Source organism: Lissotriton helveticus, chromosome 9 (assembly GCF_964261635.1).
Source record: "Lissotriton helveticus chromosome 9, aLisHel1.1, whole genome shotgun sequence".
NCBI lineage: Eukaryota > Metazoa > Chordata > Amphibia > Caudata > Salamandridae > Lissotriton > Lissotriton helveticus.
Window position 1 is genome coordinate 648,877,644 of NC_136070.1, and position 17,897 is coordinate 648,895,540.

At 42.9% G+C, this 17,897-nt stretch overlaps 1 protein-coding gene across 1 annotated transcript in view; it reads left to right on the forward strand.

Annotated features, from left to right (window-relative positions):
- Positions 1-17,897, forward strand: part of PLCB3 (phospholipase C beta 3) — a 585,337-nt gene that overhangs the window by 475,585 nt on the left and 91,855 nt on the right. The window contains exons 17-19 of the mRNA XM_078660740.1: positions 6,842-6,938; positions 11,268-11,352; positions 13,002-13,126. Coding sequence (XP_078516866.1) covers positions 6,842-6,938; positions 11,268-11,352; positions 13,002-13,126 — 307 coding nt within the window. The remainder of the gene's footprint in view (positions 1-6,841; positions 6,939-11,267; positions 11,353-13,001; positions 13,127-17,897) is intronic.

Sequence of the window (17,897 nt, forward strand, 5' to 3'; positions counted from 1 at the left end):
CATACTTAAAGAAACAACAATGGTCCCTTGCACCATAGATTCATGCGAAAAGATGAATACAGACACAGTCAATTCTGTATTAATATGACTTGTCCAGCCGGACAGAGGTCTCAATGTATTTACTCAACAAGGAATAAGCAAGGAATTTCCTTCGACAATTTCACGTGGTGGGGCACAAGCCTGTACCCTACTTAAGCACATACAGCTTAGTACATTTGAAGAGGCAGTGAACAGGAAAGGGCTTTTTAGGCAAAAGCTTCAAGGTTCTCAAATAACAGTTAGAACAGGGATTTCAAAATGCACCTTTACATCAACATATTACATGATATAAACAATGTATAAGGCACATAAAAGGTCGACGGCGTTTCGATCCCACTTTTAAATCATGGGGATCATCATCAGGACATTGATTAATGCCTAATTCAATCAAGCCTCTATAGCCTAAAAGAGAATAAGGGGAAGAGACAAGAATATAGGGAGATATATAAAACATGGAAGTATTGTAGAAATCGACTGATATAGTGGTGATAGGTGAAAGAATGGTGCCAAGTAGTAAAAACAGGCAAGTCATTCCTTAACAAGTGGAGCTAAAAGCAGACGTGCAAAATAATGAGGATAGTCTTGAGCCCAAGACTCGATAGAGCTAGTTAGAGGCGGAGACCAACGAACATAGGTTTATGGCGACGGCTAAAGTGACTAGATAAAGGAAGTACGTCAGCGAATGAGCAATTGCAGCGGCAATTTCCAAGGATAAGGGTAAAAGGATAATTGTTGCTTGTAGACTCAGTGACTAGTTGTAGTTCCCCGTGGGCGGGAAGCTGCAGTTCTAAAAGGATAATTGTTGCTTGTAGACTCAGTGACCAATTGCAGTCCCCCGTGAGCGGGAAACTGCAGTGATGGTGACCAATACAGAGTAGCCAAGACTAGTGGGGTAGTGTGGATTGCGAAGGTCAACGACGCAGAATGATTGTGAAAGTCGTATCCTTCACTGCGCCGCTTTACCACCCTGATTTTAATATTTTTTACTCGTCACACGTGTAATAGTGCTCGTACCCCGTGTCCCCAACCTCTGCACCCCCCGCCGGCATGACTTTCACAATCATTCTGCGTCGTTGACCTTCGCAATCCACACTACCCAACTAGTCTTGGCTATTCTGAGTCTACAAGCAACAATTATCCTTTTACCACTGTAGCTTCCCGCCCACGGGGAACTACAACTAGTCACTGAGTCTACAAGCAACAATTATCCTTTTACCCTTAGCCTTGGAAATTGCCGCTTCAATTGCTCATTCGCTGACCTTTTATGAGCCTTATACATTGTTTATATCATGTATTATGTTGATGTAAAGGTGCATTTTGAAATCCTTGTTCTAACTGTTATTTGAGAACCTTGAAGCTTTTGCCTAAAAAGACCTTTCCTGTTCACTGCCTCTTCAAATGTACTAAGCTGTATGTGCTTAAGTAGGGTACAGGCTTGTGCCCCACCACGTGAAATTGTCGAAGGAAATTCCTTGCTTATTCATTGTTGAGTAAATACATTGAGACCTCTGTCCGGCTGGACAAGTCATATTAATACAGAATTGACTGTGTCTGTATTCATCTTTTCGTATGAATCTATGGTGCATGGGACCATTGTTGTTTCTTAAAGTACAACAAACTATCGGCACACCTGGTGATGCACTTTGACTTTTAATGTTATGGTTGATAAACAAAAAATCATTAAAGAAATGTTAAAAAAAAGTTTCATGCACGTGTAGTGACGTGAAGAAACAATGGGTAGGGGAAAGAAAAAAGGAGTAGGATAGCAAACAATTAGTGAATTGAAGGCTGTATGTTTAAATTCTTGGTGGCAAAGGGCTTTATTTCCTACAATCCTGTGTGGTCTGAGACAAGCCTTGAGGGTGGTCTTCAGTTTGGGTGCAATAAATTGGTCAAGAAAAGAAACACCAGTGCACTTCCAAAATAGTCTCTTTGATCCCTTCGCTATTTTAGCGTTTCATCAATAATCCATGTCCTTGGTCAAGCAGTCAATTTCACAGACACCAGATGTTGTGGAAATTTCAAGCCTTTATTTGTTTCACTTTATGGTCCACAGCCGACGCGCGTTTTGCCCCCTTCGGGCTTTCTCAAGGCTTTGTGTGGTGTAATAGTAATTCTCAATTCCAATATATATGTTCACTTTTTGAGATAATACTCATGTCACTTTGTCCAACCGATCTAAAACATAAACTTAGTCTGAGACTTCATTGATGTTGTTGCAGGATCCTAATGTTTTCTCAAATCGTAGTGTCAATTTTCCCATATACTGTCTCGGTGTGGAGCCATGTTACGTTCCACAATCTCAGCACGAGTCGTAAACCCTTGTGTACGCCGTCCCTGCAACCCGGCGGCATTCCTTCAGTCATGTGGGGTCTCAAAACAGCTTGGAATCTGGACTTCCAGTTTAGACACAATAAAAGGGGTCTAGATCATTGGCGCGGTGGACTAGCAACTACATTCCTGGTGGCAAAAGACTTTAACTTCCCACAATCCAGTGGGCTCTCATACAAGCCTGGACTTCCCATTTGGGCACCATAAAAGGAGATGAGACCTCCGCAGCACAGGACAAGCGACAGCTTTCCTGATGGCAGAGGACTTCATTTCCCACCATCCTGTGGGATCACAGACGATCCTGGAGTCTGGACTTTGTTTGGGTGCCATAAAAGGGGTCGAGGCCACTGCATCACAGGGCGTGCCCAGGTGCGTGACCGGGCCAAGAGCGGGCCCGTCTGTGTCTGTCAGACCCCAGAGGAGGCTGTTCTGAGCTATCCCCTTTAGCCTTACATTTGTTAACAGGATCATTTGCAAGTGTCCGAGCCCACCACTAGATGGCAGCTGCATGGACAGCATGTGAATCTACAGCACCATACGCTTCGAACATGCTTGAAGAGTAAGTAAAATCTTCCTTACTTCCACATCTGAATGCATCTATAGCAGAGAGAATGAGCTCCTTTTGTGGTGACTGGAAAATCTTATCAGGTCAATTTAAGGCGATAGGGAGTTTGTGTACCCTTATCCAGATGATTGGTGTTAAGCAATATGCTTCAACAATGACCAAAAGTATCTATTAGTTAAATTTGTTAGTGTACCATTTGGCGTTCATTGTAAGTATGAATGAAAGTAATTACTATTGATGGGGGAAAGGGGAGTGTGGGAGGGCTTATTTGTGCCTGAATTCCAAGTAAGTATAATTGCCCTCACTAATATGTCATAAACTGCCCTAGCCCATTATCTTATGCTGCGCTTCATTTGTCCAATGTACATAGTATATCACCATCATATCAATTCCCCAACTGGTATACCTTCCTCAGTCCAGGGTCTGTTATCACTTATTCTTGCCACCGTGTGGAACCTCAGGAGGCTCTAAAGCAACAGATCAGGTGTTTAGGCTGCTGGTTTATATTCGGCCTAAGTTCTTCTACCAACAATACTTTGCTGCAGCTGTCACTCCAGGTAGGAGGAGGACCTTTGCATAGACCTCATCAAGGTCTCAAGTAATGTGCAAGTTATTGACTCCGCTTGCAGTTCTTCACCCACCGAATCCCCTTTTCCCGCCATCTATCTAGCCGGCCACAGCAGTTGTGATGAAAAGTAATGAACCACCTAATTGAGGGTCACCCAGCCACATCCCGTATCCAGCGGGTTCTGAGTTTTAACCAATGCTACACTCTTTCCCGTCTCTCCCAGATTAAGTCAGTAAGAAGGGTATTAGGCTTCACACAGTTCTCCTTTTCAGTTATTATTGGCAGCATTGCAAAATAATATGGGACGTGGTAGCACTATCATCTTAGCTATCGCCCCACCACCCAGTGGACAGATGAGTCTAGAGCGGGAGTGTATGCATAAAAGCATTAATAGCTTTACCCATGTTACCTGCCATTAGGTTGGACTCCTCACAGTACACCTGTATCCACATGTTTATGTTTCCAAAACCAGCGGGGTGGCCATCTGTGCCTTATAGTCTGGAGATTCCGGGTACCTGAGCAAAAACAAACTGGATTCGCCCCAATTTACCTTTAACCCATAACTTAGTGATCATGGACACCCAATACCATTGATATCCCAGTTAGTCAACAAACTAATAGACACTCAAATATTTTTTTATACTGGTGGAGCCTGAGTGGGTGAGACAACCATGTTTTTCACAATTTGTGATAAAGGCCATACCTCCATATAAAGTACAGATCCATTCCCAACTTACTGCGGATGCAGAGAGGGAAGACTTTTCACCCGAAGTCAAGTTTCATCTTGCTGGCTTAGCTCCTCAAGTCTTTGAGTTCAGACATCTTAACCTATTACAGCATGCTATAGGGGCATTGAGGAATAGTGCAAACCTACTACAAGAGAACATTGCACAGCTAAATAGAAGAGTTTCTTGACTAGGTGTAAGTCAATGGCAATTGTGCACTTCCCTCTCCGCCCATAAAACTAATGCTAGGAACAGTTTTGCACATAATTGATAGTGAATTGAGCTATATTTCTTTCAATGCATTTAGCAGCCATTTCCATATATGTAAAGAGTACTCAAAGAAAGTCATTATTGCCAGTTACCAAAGTTTTCCAAGAGGTGGTAAAGAGGTTGCATTCATTATGATAAATACTAAACTGAAGGTGGAATCTAAATATGATTCTTGGTCAATTAGGACCACCTATTTAGCCTATGTGTATGGAAAGCTTAAAACCGTGTAGTCTCAAGTCAGTCATCCTTGTACTAAACACATAGTTAAAGAGGATACAAGACTACAAGCACTTACGTAGCATAGGTACAAAATCTAAATGTTTAGCAAGCATAGTCTTACTTTTCCATATCAACCACACCATACAACTCCCTGTATTCTTTATAAAATCCTCCTTCAAAGGCTAAAGAATCTTCCATATGCTAGATGTGTAGAGAGAGTTGAAGTATTTGAGGTACAATTGTGCCACTTTAGCATTCCCAAGGGGTCCACTCAGGGTTTTCGTCATCCACTGTTGACAAAAATGAATACTGTTGAGTTGAGTAACAGTACACATCTCATATCTTTAAATAGTTCCATGAAACCTTGTGGGTAAACATTCATTCATCAAATATGCCTGTTATGTTTTTTCTGTTATGGCGGAATAATGTACTCATGTGAATTTAGAACAGACTCAACCGTCAAAGCTATTGTTAAAGGGAAATAACATGTTTATGTTCTCATGGGACGGTCTCTACAGCGGCTTGAGTTCTTTACTGGAGAAAATATTTTATGGGTTGAGCTGCATGATTAGCTAGGTACTTTAGTATGGATGGTTTTCTGGTGATATGTGATATTGGTGTAGTTGATAATTGGTGTGACCAGCTCTTTGATATTTTGGTTTCTCTGCAGGAGTGAAGGCTCTGATAGGATGGGCCCAAAGTGAGAGGAATTCTCTGGTGGGGTGTTCTTTATGAATACGTCAGCTATGTAGGTTCTTTGATGCAGGACAGGCTGTGCTGGGAAGGATAGTGTTTTTGATGTATAATAAGAAAAGTGTGAGGCGGTTTTTAGGGGTGTCTGTGGTGGGGGTGTTTGTAGATTCTATCCTTCAAACCTTTCAGCTGGATATTGTTGGTTATTTGAAAGTTGTTTTCTTTGGGTGGTTTCTTCAGTGGTTGGAGTTAGAGGATCTCTGTAACGGAAGACTTCTGGTAGGGTGGATGCTTCTAAGTAGGGTTCTATGGTGAAATGCGTTCTCTGGGTGGTTTTGGTGGACTCTTCCAAGTGTGGTAGTGGGTGATTTCTTTGTTGAAAATGTTAGTGGATTGGGTTCCTAGGTGGCTTGGAGTTTAAATGAATATGCACAGAATGTGCATCGATGGTATGTCCAAGCTGCAAAACTATTGATAGATATGGTTTAAATAATTTTTATAAGTTTCATTAAATAGACCTTAGTGCAATATTGACAGGCATATAATACAGATCATTAATGATGTACAGTAATTTGCTTTGAAAAGGTGCACAGTTAATTATAATAAATAGATAAAATATAGGTTAAAAAGGAGAAATACCCGTATAACCATAATTTACTTTTAAAAGTGATATAAATATATCTCATATGACATGCATCCACAAGCATTCAACCATATTCCAACTACTGTATATTTCATACATATCGGAAGTCATCTAAAATTAGCACAATAAAACTATAACATCAATCCCCCCCACCCACAGTTAACCCCTAATCAAGAAAAGCAGCCAGAAATAAAGTGTCAAAATATTCAACATACACAAGTATATCACAGTAGTGCCAATTATCACCCAATCTATCAGTATTGAAATTGATTTCCCTTCCCTTACCCGCAAGGACTCAGGGAGCTATTCGAGGAATCTGTGTCTGCTTCCGAGGTACACAAATTATCCGCCAGGTGATCCCATGTTTTAACCATTTAAATTTTCCCTTGTCCTCTTTTAATCTCATGAAACAACACAGCACTCTCCAAACTTGCCCATTTAATCATGTATTTACGCCATCTAGTAATTTCAACTACTGATAGAGATAAGTTAACCTGTTTCCTCTTAGGTTGGGCAGATTCCTAGACGTCTATCTGGTTTGTGTAGTGTGTCCCTGTAGGAGTGAAGGTAAGGATTGGTGGAGATGGTTTTTTAGTAGTGGGAGTCTTAGATTGGTGGGTAATTTAGTGAGATTTTTCCTCTAGCGGCTGAAGCGGAATGGTATTTTAATGGTGGTTTTGTGCTCTTTGCCAAGGGTTTTTCCTTATATTGGTTGTATGTTCCTTCTTCTATCTTTACACTTTAGAATCTCTGCCTCATTCGCTAATGTTGTTTTATATTCACCACAGGGAACAGCAAGCAGTGAGGCCAACGCCACCGAAGAGATGTCCACTCTTGTCAACTATGTAGAGCCTGTCAAGTTCAAATCCTTCGATGCGGCCAGCAGTGAGTAGAAACCAGTTAGGGGCGTAAAGATATGGGAGCAGCAGTGAGGGGGTTGAGGAGGGCAGGGCTTTCGGATATGGTACTAGTCATCTGAAGAACCAGAGGGGCGTATCCACTGGCAGCCTTCTAAAATATCTACTGCCAGCAAAGATGGCGTATGCTCTTCTGAGTATGGGTAGTATATCCACTGTTAGTTCTGAGTAGTAAGGGGAGTGGATGTAGCCTATCGCTAGAGTGGTCGACCTTGAAGCTGGGGAACTGGGTTTGAGTCTCAGCAACAACGCTCAACAGCCTGTGATTCTGGGCAAATCACTTAATCTCCCCATGCCTAACAAAAATGAATGTGTCCATATGTAATGAAACTGGTGCTCATGGAAAGCGCTCTGATACCCGATATCTTCGGGTCTAGTTCACACTATATAAAACTCTAAAAAAGAAAATTAATAAAAAAGTATCCACTAGTCACTTCCAGCTTTGAAGGGATCAACCCAGAGCTATCTATTGAGATGCTTATGTATGCAAGTTCAATGGCAGTTTTGAAATGTATACATTGAACATTGAATCTTTATTGGTTTTGTCCCAGGCAGAGAACAACAGTAAAAATAGTCAAATCAAACCTCAAATTATCGAATATAAAAGATAAACTCCCCAAACCTTGTGCAAGTACAATCGTAGTAAAAGGCAGTTTATAATGTATACCATCTGGCAGCTATGAAGAGCATACCCACTAGCAGCTCTGTGTTCTACCTACTGCCCACTCATAAGGTTACAACCACTATCATCCCTGATTATATACACAGCATCCATCTATTGGTGAGATACTGACCACAAGCTATTGTGCCCACTGCAATGCAAGATGTACTCACTGTCATCTATTAGTGCCTACTGACTAACGTCCTTGACTGTTACCCACTGCCAGCCCTACATGTGTTTTCACTTCCAGTTCTGAGGGGCTTATCATCTGCTAGTTCTGAGGTAATACTTTTTTCTAGCTCAGAAGGTAAATATTCACTGCCAGCCCTGAGGTTGTTGGCACTGCCGGCATTGAGTTTATACTTGCTAACCGCTCTATGGGACACACCACATGCCTTCTCTTAGAGTATAATCCTGCCAGGTCTGACTGCATTCCCACTCCCATTGGGGAAGACACATACTCACCTACAGCCCAGAGAGTACTCTTTTTTCTGAGAGGGGTTTATCCACTGCCATCCTCAAATTGTACTCTCTGGCAGTCTTAAGTCATAGATCACACTTGTTTTTGATATGCTCAGTGGGGATCAGCAAAATAATATTTTACGTTTTTACTTCTCTACATTTCTGACAAATTGTTAGGTCTCTTAAGATATGTATCTTGTAGATTCAGATTATTCTGCTATGTAGTGATTAGCCTTAAGTAATTTTTGTAAAATGTAAACAGTGGGCATCACAAATGTATCTCAAATGACTCAGTATGAAGGGAACCTGAAACCTTTAAATACACAAACATAGAAAGAATCCTTTTTTGCTTCTGAGTTCAAAAGCGTAAGAGACACAGGAGAAGATACAAAGGATGCAAGGAAATATGGATATGGGAGCCCGGATTGGCATATTTTGAACTTTGATCCTTACTCAATTAGGTTGTAAGAAAAGAATGCAGCAAAATGTGCTGTTTGTCTTTGTTTTCTCCTTTATGAGGTCCTGGATGGATAAAATGTCCTTGACGATTTGCTCAATATGCCATTTTATGTTTCCATGAGTGGGGAAAGTTTTCTTCTGGGCCCTAACAATTCCCATTTTTTGAAGAGAGAACAGCTAGGGATTTTATGCAGTGGCTTCTAGAAGGTGTTAAACGTTAGTTAGTTTTCTGAAAAAGACAAAGGGACCTGTCCACTAAATCTAAAAGTGAGCACTCAGACCAGGAAGATTTCAATTTCATTGGGACTTGCACACAAATATTTTCACATGAATAGGGGGCGATTTCCAGATTTTTATGCACTTTCACTGGGCCTTCTTAAAGCAAGCCATGGTGACTTTCAATCTATTAAAAGACTCAAGGTCCCCCACTCATGCTTAGATACCAGCCTGCAAAAAGAACAATTGATGTACAGAATGCAGAACAATGTCATACATTCACCCCAGTTCAAAGATCTGGGCATAAATCCAATATTTTTTTTGCTCACCATGCCATTCCAGTTGGAACCCATCCATATGCAAATCAGTCTTGACCCTGCGCCCAATGGGAACAGTCCAGCCCGAACTGCCAGGTCAGGTCCTCCCTGGACTAGAAACAAGCATCCTAGGACCGGTTTCGGGCTTTCAGCCCTCATCAGCCAGGATAGCTTGACTCCAGTGGCATGGAGAGCACAGGACCCACGTCTGGGCATACCCTTCCTACTTGGGGTGACAAATTCCAGCCTGGGCATTATCAGTGACAAAGCTCTTAAAAAGAGATTAAAAATAGCAAATCATAAAGGATATCTGCCCAGTGCAACATTGACGTTGTTATCCTCAAAGTGCATTCTCCCATCTCTCAAGCTACAAGAACACTGCCTTTGAGTCTTAACTATAAAGACAGCAGAGGTTCCAAGACCTCAAGGTGAAAAGCCATCACTTTGAATGCTCAACCTAGCACTCAGACAGACATCCATTACTTAGAGCCACAAAAAGAGACTGAAACCCCTATTTGCTGAAAATGTGCCTAGAAATATCGCTCAAAGGAGCAGACGGAATTTAGAAGAAGCAGTAGCTAGTGTGTACAAAAGAGACAAAGAAGAGAGCATAGAGGAATCCTCGACGCGAGAGGAATGCCACTCCTCTACCCTTCACACCACTGTCTACATACAGCAGTGAACAAGGTGCAGTCTGAAAAAGAAATGTCCCAGCCTATATCCATATAGCCAACACCACTGCTCCGTTGGGACACTGTGATTATCAAACTAGCACCAACACTTGTAGAGTGATGAGATACTAAAGCATGTCACAGTAAAAAAAAAACACAGAACAGGTCATGAAAGGGAAATGACCTTTAACATATATACATCAAGGAATGCCTAGGTTCTACCAACACCAAAAGAGACCCATGGCCAAGAGTGTCTGCTTTTTAATCCAGAGTTTAGCCTCGAATAACTAACTTAGCTTTTGATGGCATACGTTTGTCTAGACAAGCAACTGATGAGTTGTTAGAATGTGTTCATATTTAAATTGAGACAAGAAAGTCCACCGGTGTCTGCATCAGAAAACAGATCTCTCAGCCAAACAATAAAAGAAGCTTGATGTTCCAAAACAAATCTATTACTTACCTCTAACGATTATTTTTGCAGCTTGACTCCATCATAGATTCACAGACAAGTCTCCCTTTCTCAAAGCTGAGGTCTAGTAGGAGGATATAAAAGACTTGAGGAGGGTAGATTTAGAATTTGGCAAACACCTAACCTTTTGTAAAGCTTGGTGAACAGCTGCCAACATTGAAGAGAGCTGTCCACCAGGCTTTGTGTCCCATGACAAGTACGGCAATGATGGTAGTTCCTATAAATATACAGAGATTGCCTTTGGGCCAGCAGTGATCTCTAAATGTGCCGAACTATAGTCTGTCAGGATGTCAGGCATAATGTCCTCCGCCACCCTGATGGGCTGTACTCCATCCGCCAAACTCTATATCAGGCCCTTAGTTCAGCAGATCTCAATCAGAAGACTGTGCCCCGCTGCGGGGAAATGTGGGGTTCAGGTCAGTCCATAATAAGTCACTCAACATCACCCGTGGCAGACACCAACTTTGTAACGTTAACTAAACAGAAAAAAAGAATTCTGAGCGTAGCCACTTGGTGGCTAATATGCATAACACATGGATCTAAAATTGGAGCAAGCTGAATAACCAAGGTTGCAAAAAAGTAACGATTTACTTCTTTACTCTTATTTGTTCTTACTCCTCTTCTCTATACCCTCTTTTTCTGTATCTCTTTCCTTTCTTTCTCATTAATCTTTTCTCCCTTTCATTTCCTTTCCCTCGTCCTCTAAATTTTTCTCTACAATTTTCTCCTCCTTTCTTTACTTTCTCTTTTCATCACTGTTTCCCTGTCTCTCCCCATTCGTCTCTTATATTTGTTTTTACTCTTTTCTTTTCCTCTGTATTTCCCATGTCTCTCAGACTTCTTTGACCTTTTTTCCTTCTCTCCTTCCCCTTGTAAATCCATTTTACTCTCACCTCTTCATCCAACACTTTTTTCATCATTTCCATTTCTTTCCCACTCATTTCCCCAAATATGTTTTCACCTCCAATTTCTCCCTAAGTTTCCTTACTTTCTCTTAAAGTGCGCTAACATGTCTTGTCTGGCTTCTTTATCCCTGTCTTAGAACGTAATAGGTACTTTGAGATGTCATCTTTTGTTGAATCGAAGGGACTAGAGCAGCTCACCAAATCCCCATTGGAGTTTGTGGAGTATCCTTTTCTGGTGTTGTACCATTACCCACCTTTCTTGTGTCACCAAACCTACACACATCTGCAGATCGCTTCTGTATATTTGTAATATTTAGTGTTAAACTTAATTTTACCCATTTTGAACGTTGCGGCTTAGCACCCGTGACAGTTTAAACGAAAGGCAAATATCAATGAAAGCTAACCAATGACTTCTAGTCTTTAGTCCAGCTTCCTACAGACAAGTCACCAACCAAACCGACAGAGTGATGCACCGAATTGAGATGTAACCAGCAAACGTGATGCAGATGGTGCCTGAATTCAAGGAGGTGGAACATATCTCAGAGTAGAAGATAAGCAGGTTTGCTCATGCTTAAGTCATCCAACCTTCTGCTTCTCAACATCCTACAAGTCTTGAGAAAAGGGGACCAAGGACTGGCAGTTCACTGGGGGACACTTCAATGAGGGATATACTTTGCTGCTAGAGTTAACTAAGTCATTCAAAGGCACAAGTGGATGACAACTTTTCAGACATAAAAAAAACAAACAAAAGCTAGGGATGGGCAATGTACAAATTGATATAATTGTTTCTCAATTGAAATGGCTCTCCAGCTGATAACATTTCAGAGCACGCTGTACGCCTGTAGATAACAAGTGTGTCCCAGAAGGTTGTTATTTATCATATCCCATGTTTTTACTATTTCATTTTCAGATTTGTGAACTGTCCCCTGATGAAGGGCCCCGTCCCGAAATGCATAGGGACACCTTCATTATAATTGGATGTTGTTGAAAATTAAACTGCGTGCACCATTCTTCAAAACAGTCACTATGATGTAATATGTGACCTACAAAATAAATATATCCCTAAATGGATTACCAATGATCAAGACATTTCCTTGTTTTTTGACCTTGATTACTTACATTAGAATTCGTTGAAGGAGCCTTTGTCTCCAAAGGTGTGCCACAGGAAGCAGTGCGGGCGACTCCTGCACTCCCCTTATTCTTGAGTTGAAATTCTGAGCCCCTACCGGCCGGGAGGGACCCTTTCCTTGGCACCCAAAGAAAAGATCCTTTTTGTACTGACACTGACCTATCTGAAACCTTTACCTAGGAGTGCCGCCATTCCAATACAACTTGTTGATTTACTATTTTGCCACCATAGAACACACAGACTCAGTGATATTGCAGCCGGCGGTTTTCCTGCTGACCTCACAAAGCAATGTGTCATTTTTACTGCCTCATGGAACTCATGATATTTCCACTAACGTGATTGCATCGTATAATGTCTCATTGATGATGACAATGTGAACCTTTTTTACTTTTATTTAAGTTAGAGCAAAGAGCTGACTACTGATGACATCACTAAACTTATGCTGTACGTCTGCCAGTGACATCTTAGAGTTCCAGCTTGCTGCTAATAACATAACCGAACAGTCTGCTGATGATGACAGCACAGAGCTCATCGCTTTCTTTCTGATGTCCTCACAAGTTAGGCTTCCTCACCGCTCCTGAAAGGCGGAGGATACAAATGGAAATGGTCCTTCTCCTTTTTATTCTTTGATCTATTTATTTTTCTCGTTATTATTCTGGAAACCTAATCAAGAGCCGCTCTCAAGTTCCTTAGCCCACAACCCGTCCTCAGTGGGTTTGTTCCTTAACAAATGCACCTTCAGATATAACAAGAAGCAACTTAGCCGGATCTACCCCAAGGGTACACGTGTGGATTCCTCCAACTATATGCCGCAGGTCTTCTGGAATGCCGGTTGTCAGATGGTGGCACTCAACTTCCAGTCGCTTGGTGAGTTGCTATTCTACAGACTGCGGCAGAAAAAAGTTGTTTGGTGCTATCTCTTTGTAACGTCTAGGGTGCTTTTCAACATTGTGAGATGTTTTGTTGTGTGTATGTAAATACATTTTTGCAGCATGAAATCTCTTCAAGATTCCACATGCTTTTCACCATTCCACCATCTAGTTGTTGGGTACGGAAGTGTCCTTGTTTTTCTAAAACTTTTGTTTGTTACCTTGCGGACAGTAGTTGACATAGCCAGACCCCTGTATAATGTTGACCATAATCTCACAGTGTGTATGTGCATTGTGAGATAACCACCATGTTAAAAAAAAAAAAAATCGCTGTGGGGTACAGAGGAGCACTGAAGGTAAGGTCTCCCTTCATTTTTCAATGAAGGTTGTGGAGAATTCCTCAAAGAACAGAATTAAACGGTGAGGGAATAACCAAGATCGGTGCTTGGCTCTGGAGATAGGTTTTCTGGGGATTTGTCTGAAGGAAAAACTTGCTCTGAACGACAAACACCTGGGTATGTTCTGTCTGCCTCAAGTCCATAAGTTGTAGGACTGCATTCCATGCTCGTACTTTAAACCAAAAACTCGAGTTCACAGAGATAAAATTCTTCTAGTGGATTGGGCATATACTGACATGGCTGGCTTATCCTGGATGTAAAAGCAGATAAAGGGTGCTCTGTCAATGTAGAAAATGAGTTTCTTCAGTGACGTAGAATGCTGGAGGTTCTTGGGTAACACCAAGACGTCAAAGCTCAAAACATATGAGGCTGAAAAACAACACTGTAGAGACCCTAAACCTTAAGTGTCTCATGCATGTAAAACACTTGACTTGCCTCTGGAAAAGGCATCCAAACACACGTTCAAGATGCTGAGGCACGGTCCTTCGAGCCACACAAAGTTAAGTCCTCAACACTGAAGAAACATGCATTCAAGGGAGCCCGGAGAACTTCCCATCATACCGGAAAAGAAAAGGCCACCTGTAATGATACACCAAAAGGCATCTCCTCGACGTCCGAGGACAATCTAGCGCAGAAAATAGAATGGAGTAGCGGCTCCCAGAAGGGAAATTTCCATGGTGAACCTAAGACCTACATTTTCACCGATGTCAAGAGAAAGAAGATGCCATTGGAGGCAGAGATGGAGAGTTTAATGAAAAGGAAGAACGCCTTCGAGGAAGCCATGACCCCTCTGAAGTAAACAAGAGTTGTAGGGGAAAGTAATCACAGGAGTTCAACTTGACAGAGCAGGGAGAAACACTCAAGGAAGGTCAGCACACAGACATGGGGAAAGAGGAGTACAATTTCACTGCTGACCCAAAAGACTTGGGGATCGACAACCCATAGGAAAAAATGTGGGAAAGACATTGAAGCAGACTCTCCTCAGGAAGAGATAGATTCTTATCCCTAAAGGCCTTCCCCTCCAGATGATATCTCCTCATACCATGCTGTCACAAAAAAAAGCAGCAGATACCTTCGGAGTGGATATGGAAGTGGAGCCAGAAGATGCATGTTTTCTTCTGGAAACACTAAATCCGGTTATAAAAAGAACCCGTGCCTCCCAATGCTCTACAGCATAGTAGTACAGCAGTGTAGGTAGGGCTTCCTGAAGCCAGCGATGATGAAAGCAGTCACCCAGTGCATAGAAGAAATGCAGAGCTCCCACTCAACCATAATTACATTCAGAGGCATGTTGTCGAACCAGACTCACTTATTGCGTGCACAACAAGGAATAGGGCCATGCTCCTACATCCATGGCCCCGCCAGATAAACAAAGCAAATGGATGGAGGCTATCAAAAAAAATAATGGAGAAAGGCGCTGCTATTCAATGGCAGATTGCTAACTCAAACTCATTGTTGTACTGGTTTTCCCACCAGCACTGGGAGGATAGGCAAGACCTTATGTCACATCCCCCAAAAGAATATCACAAAAGATGAAACAGTATAATAAGGGGCAGAACAATATTGACAACTCATGCCTAAAGTCAACCTTAATCGCTGCGGACACAGCAGGCAAAAAACTTGCTACAGGGATGAGTCGTGCATGGTTGTGTATCGCAGGTATTAAACTTGAGGTGCAATGCAGTATTATGGACTACGTCCTCACAAGGAATCAGCTTTCTGTACCAGTAGTGGACCAGATTCTAGAAGAGATGAAAAAATTCAATAGGAGCCCTCCAAATTTACTGGCCCACATTCAGAAGAGGAAACCCTTGAGAGCGGAGAGGCCAGTGGAAGAATAGTTTTAGAGCAAAGAGTCAGAAACAGCCATGGACTGGCCAATTTCTTTGTCCCACACAATGTCAAAAGCAACAGCTTAAGCTAATTTTTGGCCAGAGGGAACCCAAGAGGCAGAAACTCCAGACGATGTGTTTCTTGCTCATTCAATTGACTCGGACACCCCTCCACCTAGACACAGCACACCAGTATATGGGAGAATAAAGGCCTTCCTGAAAAACTGGGAGGCCCTTTCCACAGACAAGTGGTTTCTAAATGTTTGGCATGGTTACTGCATGGACTTTATACAAAAGCCACTGACAATATTGCCAAAGCACAGCCATTACAATAAATGACCAGTTACAAGTCCTACAGAAAGGGGTGCAAGAAGAGTTGTTAATGAATACAATTGAAAAGGTGCCTCAGGAAGAAATAAACTCAGTTGTGTGCTACATTTACTTCCTAGTGCCACAGCAGGACCTGACCATGCAGCCTATTATAGATCAATGCTTTGTAAAAAAAAAAAAGATCTATAAAGACACAGATATTTCAGATGACAACCTTTCAGGATGTTCTCCCTTCGCTAGACAATATGGATTTTTTAACAGTAATCTTCAAGACGCCTACTTCCACATCCCCATTCACACAGAACAGTAACTAAGGGGCCGATTAGGATGGCACCCCAGAGTAGGAGGAACCGTCCGCAGGGGCAGCGGCGGTCCCTCCGTGCAAATTAGGATGTGACCGCCACCCTGGCGGTCACATCCTGTATTTTTTTTTTATATATGTTTTTATTGATTATAACACAAGAGTAAAAATATACATATCGGGTGTCATTTGGCGGAACATATTACAGCAGTGAACAGGCAAATGAGTTGTGGAAATACACTACAGTTATAGGCATCTGAAAGATATCAATAACAGCTTAGAACTGGGGCAAAACCATACAATACAGATAACCACAAGCAAACATTATAAGAACCCGCCCACCAAGGATACAGGATATGTAGATTGGACACTCAACACCCAGATATGAGAACAAAAGGCTCAGGAGAATATGCCACATCTCTTGTGAAGAAGGGAAAAGGGGAATAGACAGGTCATAGAACAAAATAAAGGAAAAATAAGAAACCCCCCCACCCTGCACCCCTGCAGATGGCTACGACCTAACCCCACTAGCAGCGTGCCTGTCGCCCCCTAAACTACACCCCAAGGAAGGGAAAAGACGGAGGAAGAGAATTATTACAAAACGATACGGGCTCCCGGAATACCCTCCCCCCGCCAAGGCAGATATCCCCTACCGTGGCATTAAGCTATTTATAGCAGACTAATAAGCAAACCGAATGGGGAGCCACCGACAGAGAAAGGACCGTCCCGCCCGTCCCCCGGCACCACAGAGGCAGCAAATCCCGTTCGAACATAACCGTTACACCAAACCCAAACAATCAGAAGTCCATCTGGCCCTCGCTCCCACAGATACAACCCAGCAGAGCCAAAAGAAAGTCACTGTACCGAATGAAAAGAGTCAAATTAAGCCCTGGCCCTTGCGATCCATTGTACACACCCCATCCAATAGGACCAATATAAAAACCAAAGAGCCAAAGCGTTGATGAAAAAGAAGATCAAGACAGCTAGAAAGGGTCAAAAAGGTTAAGTCTCGAAGTCTATCAGATACACGAAAGTCAATCCAAAAAGTATCAATGGAGAAATCCAGAAGAGAAGGAAGAAGTAAGTCCTGTGTGGGCGATAACTTTGCCGATCTCGCTAGTCGTTCAGGGGAGCTGGTAACGTACCGCTGTAGTTGTGCGAATACAATTGGCACCAGTGTCTGAGTATGTTCGGGGTCCTCATCCCGAGGTAGATCAAGCTGCGCGGGGGTCACCGTATGTTGCAGGTCTGACATAAGGCTGGAGTCCGGTCTCAAACAAACAGTCTCGATGCTTGCAGTCAAATTGTGGAAAGCAGTCTCCATTTGCAGGCGAAGAACCCCGATGGCGGCCATTACGGTCCCCAGGGTCGGTCCACGCGTCGTCCGATCCATCTCCGCGTGAGCGATAGCAAAGCAGATCTTCAACCCCGGAGGCCGGCTACTCCGGGGAAACCAACAGGCGCGGAGTGGATGGAAGCGACTGGCGACTCACAGGAATGGCACTCTTTACACCGCTGCCGAGAGCGGGGGCCCCACCCGCGGACCCCGAGGGCTGCAACAGGGTCCCGGGACCTGGCCCCCCACCCACCGCGGCAACCACCCCTCGTCGCCGTCGTCTAGTACTCGCCGGGACCAAAGACCACCACCAGGATCGAGAATATGTTCCACTCCGATGAGACCGGACTCCGCCGGGTACCCGCGGCCGATGTTGTTCAACTGAAACATGGCTGGGTCAGTACTCTAGGCCCCGGCTCAGACACTGGAGGAGGCCCGAAAATGAAAGACGGTGTAACTTCATCAATGAAAGCGATAAAAACTCCGGGATTGCCCTCCCGGGCTCAGCAATGATTCAGACACACGGGAGTCTGGTGGGAGGTCAGGATAAAGTTCAGGATAAGTCCGCCAGC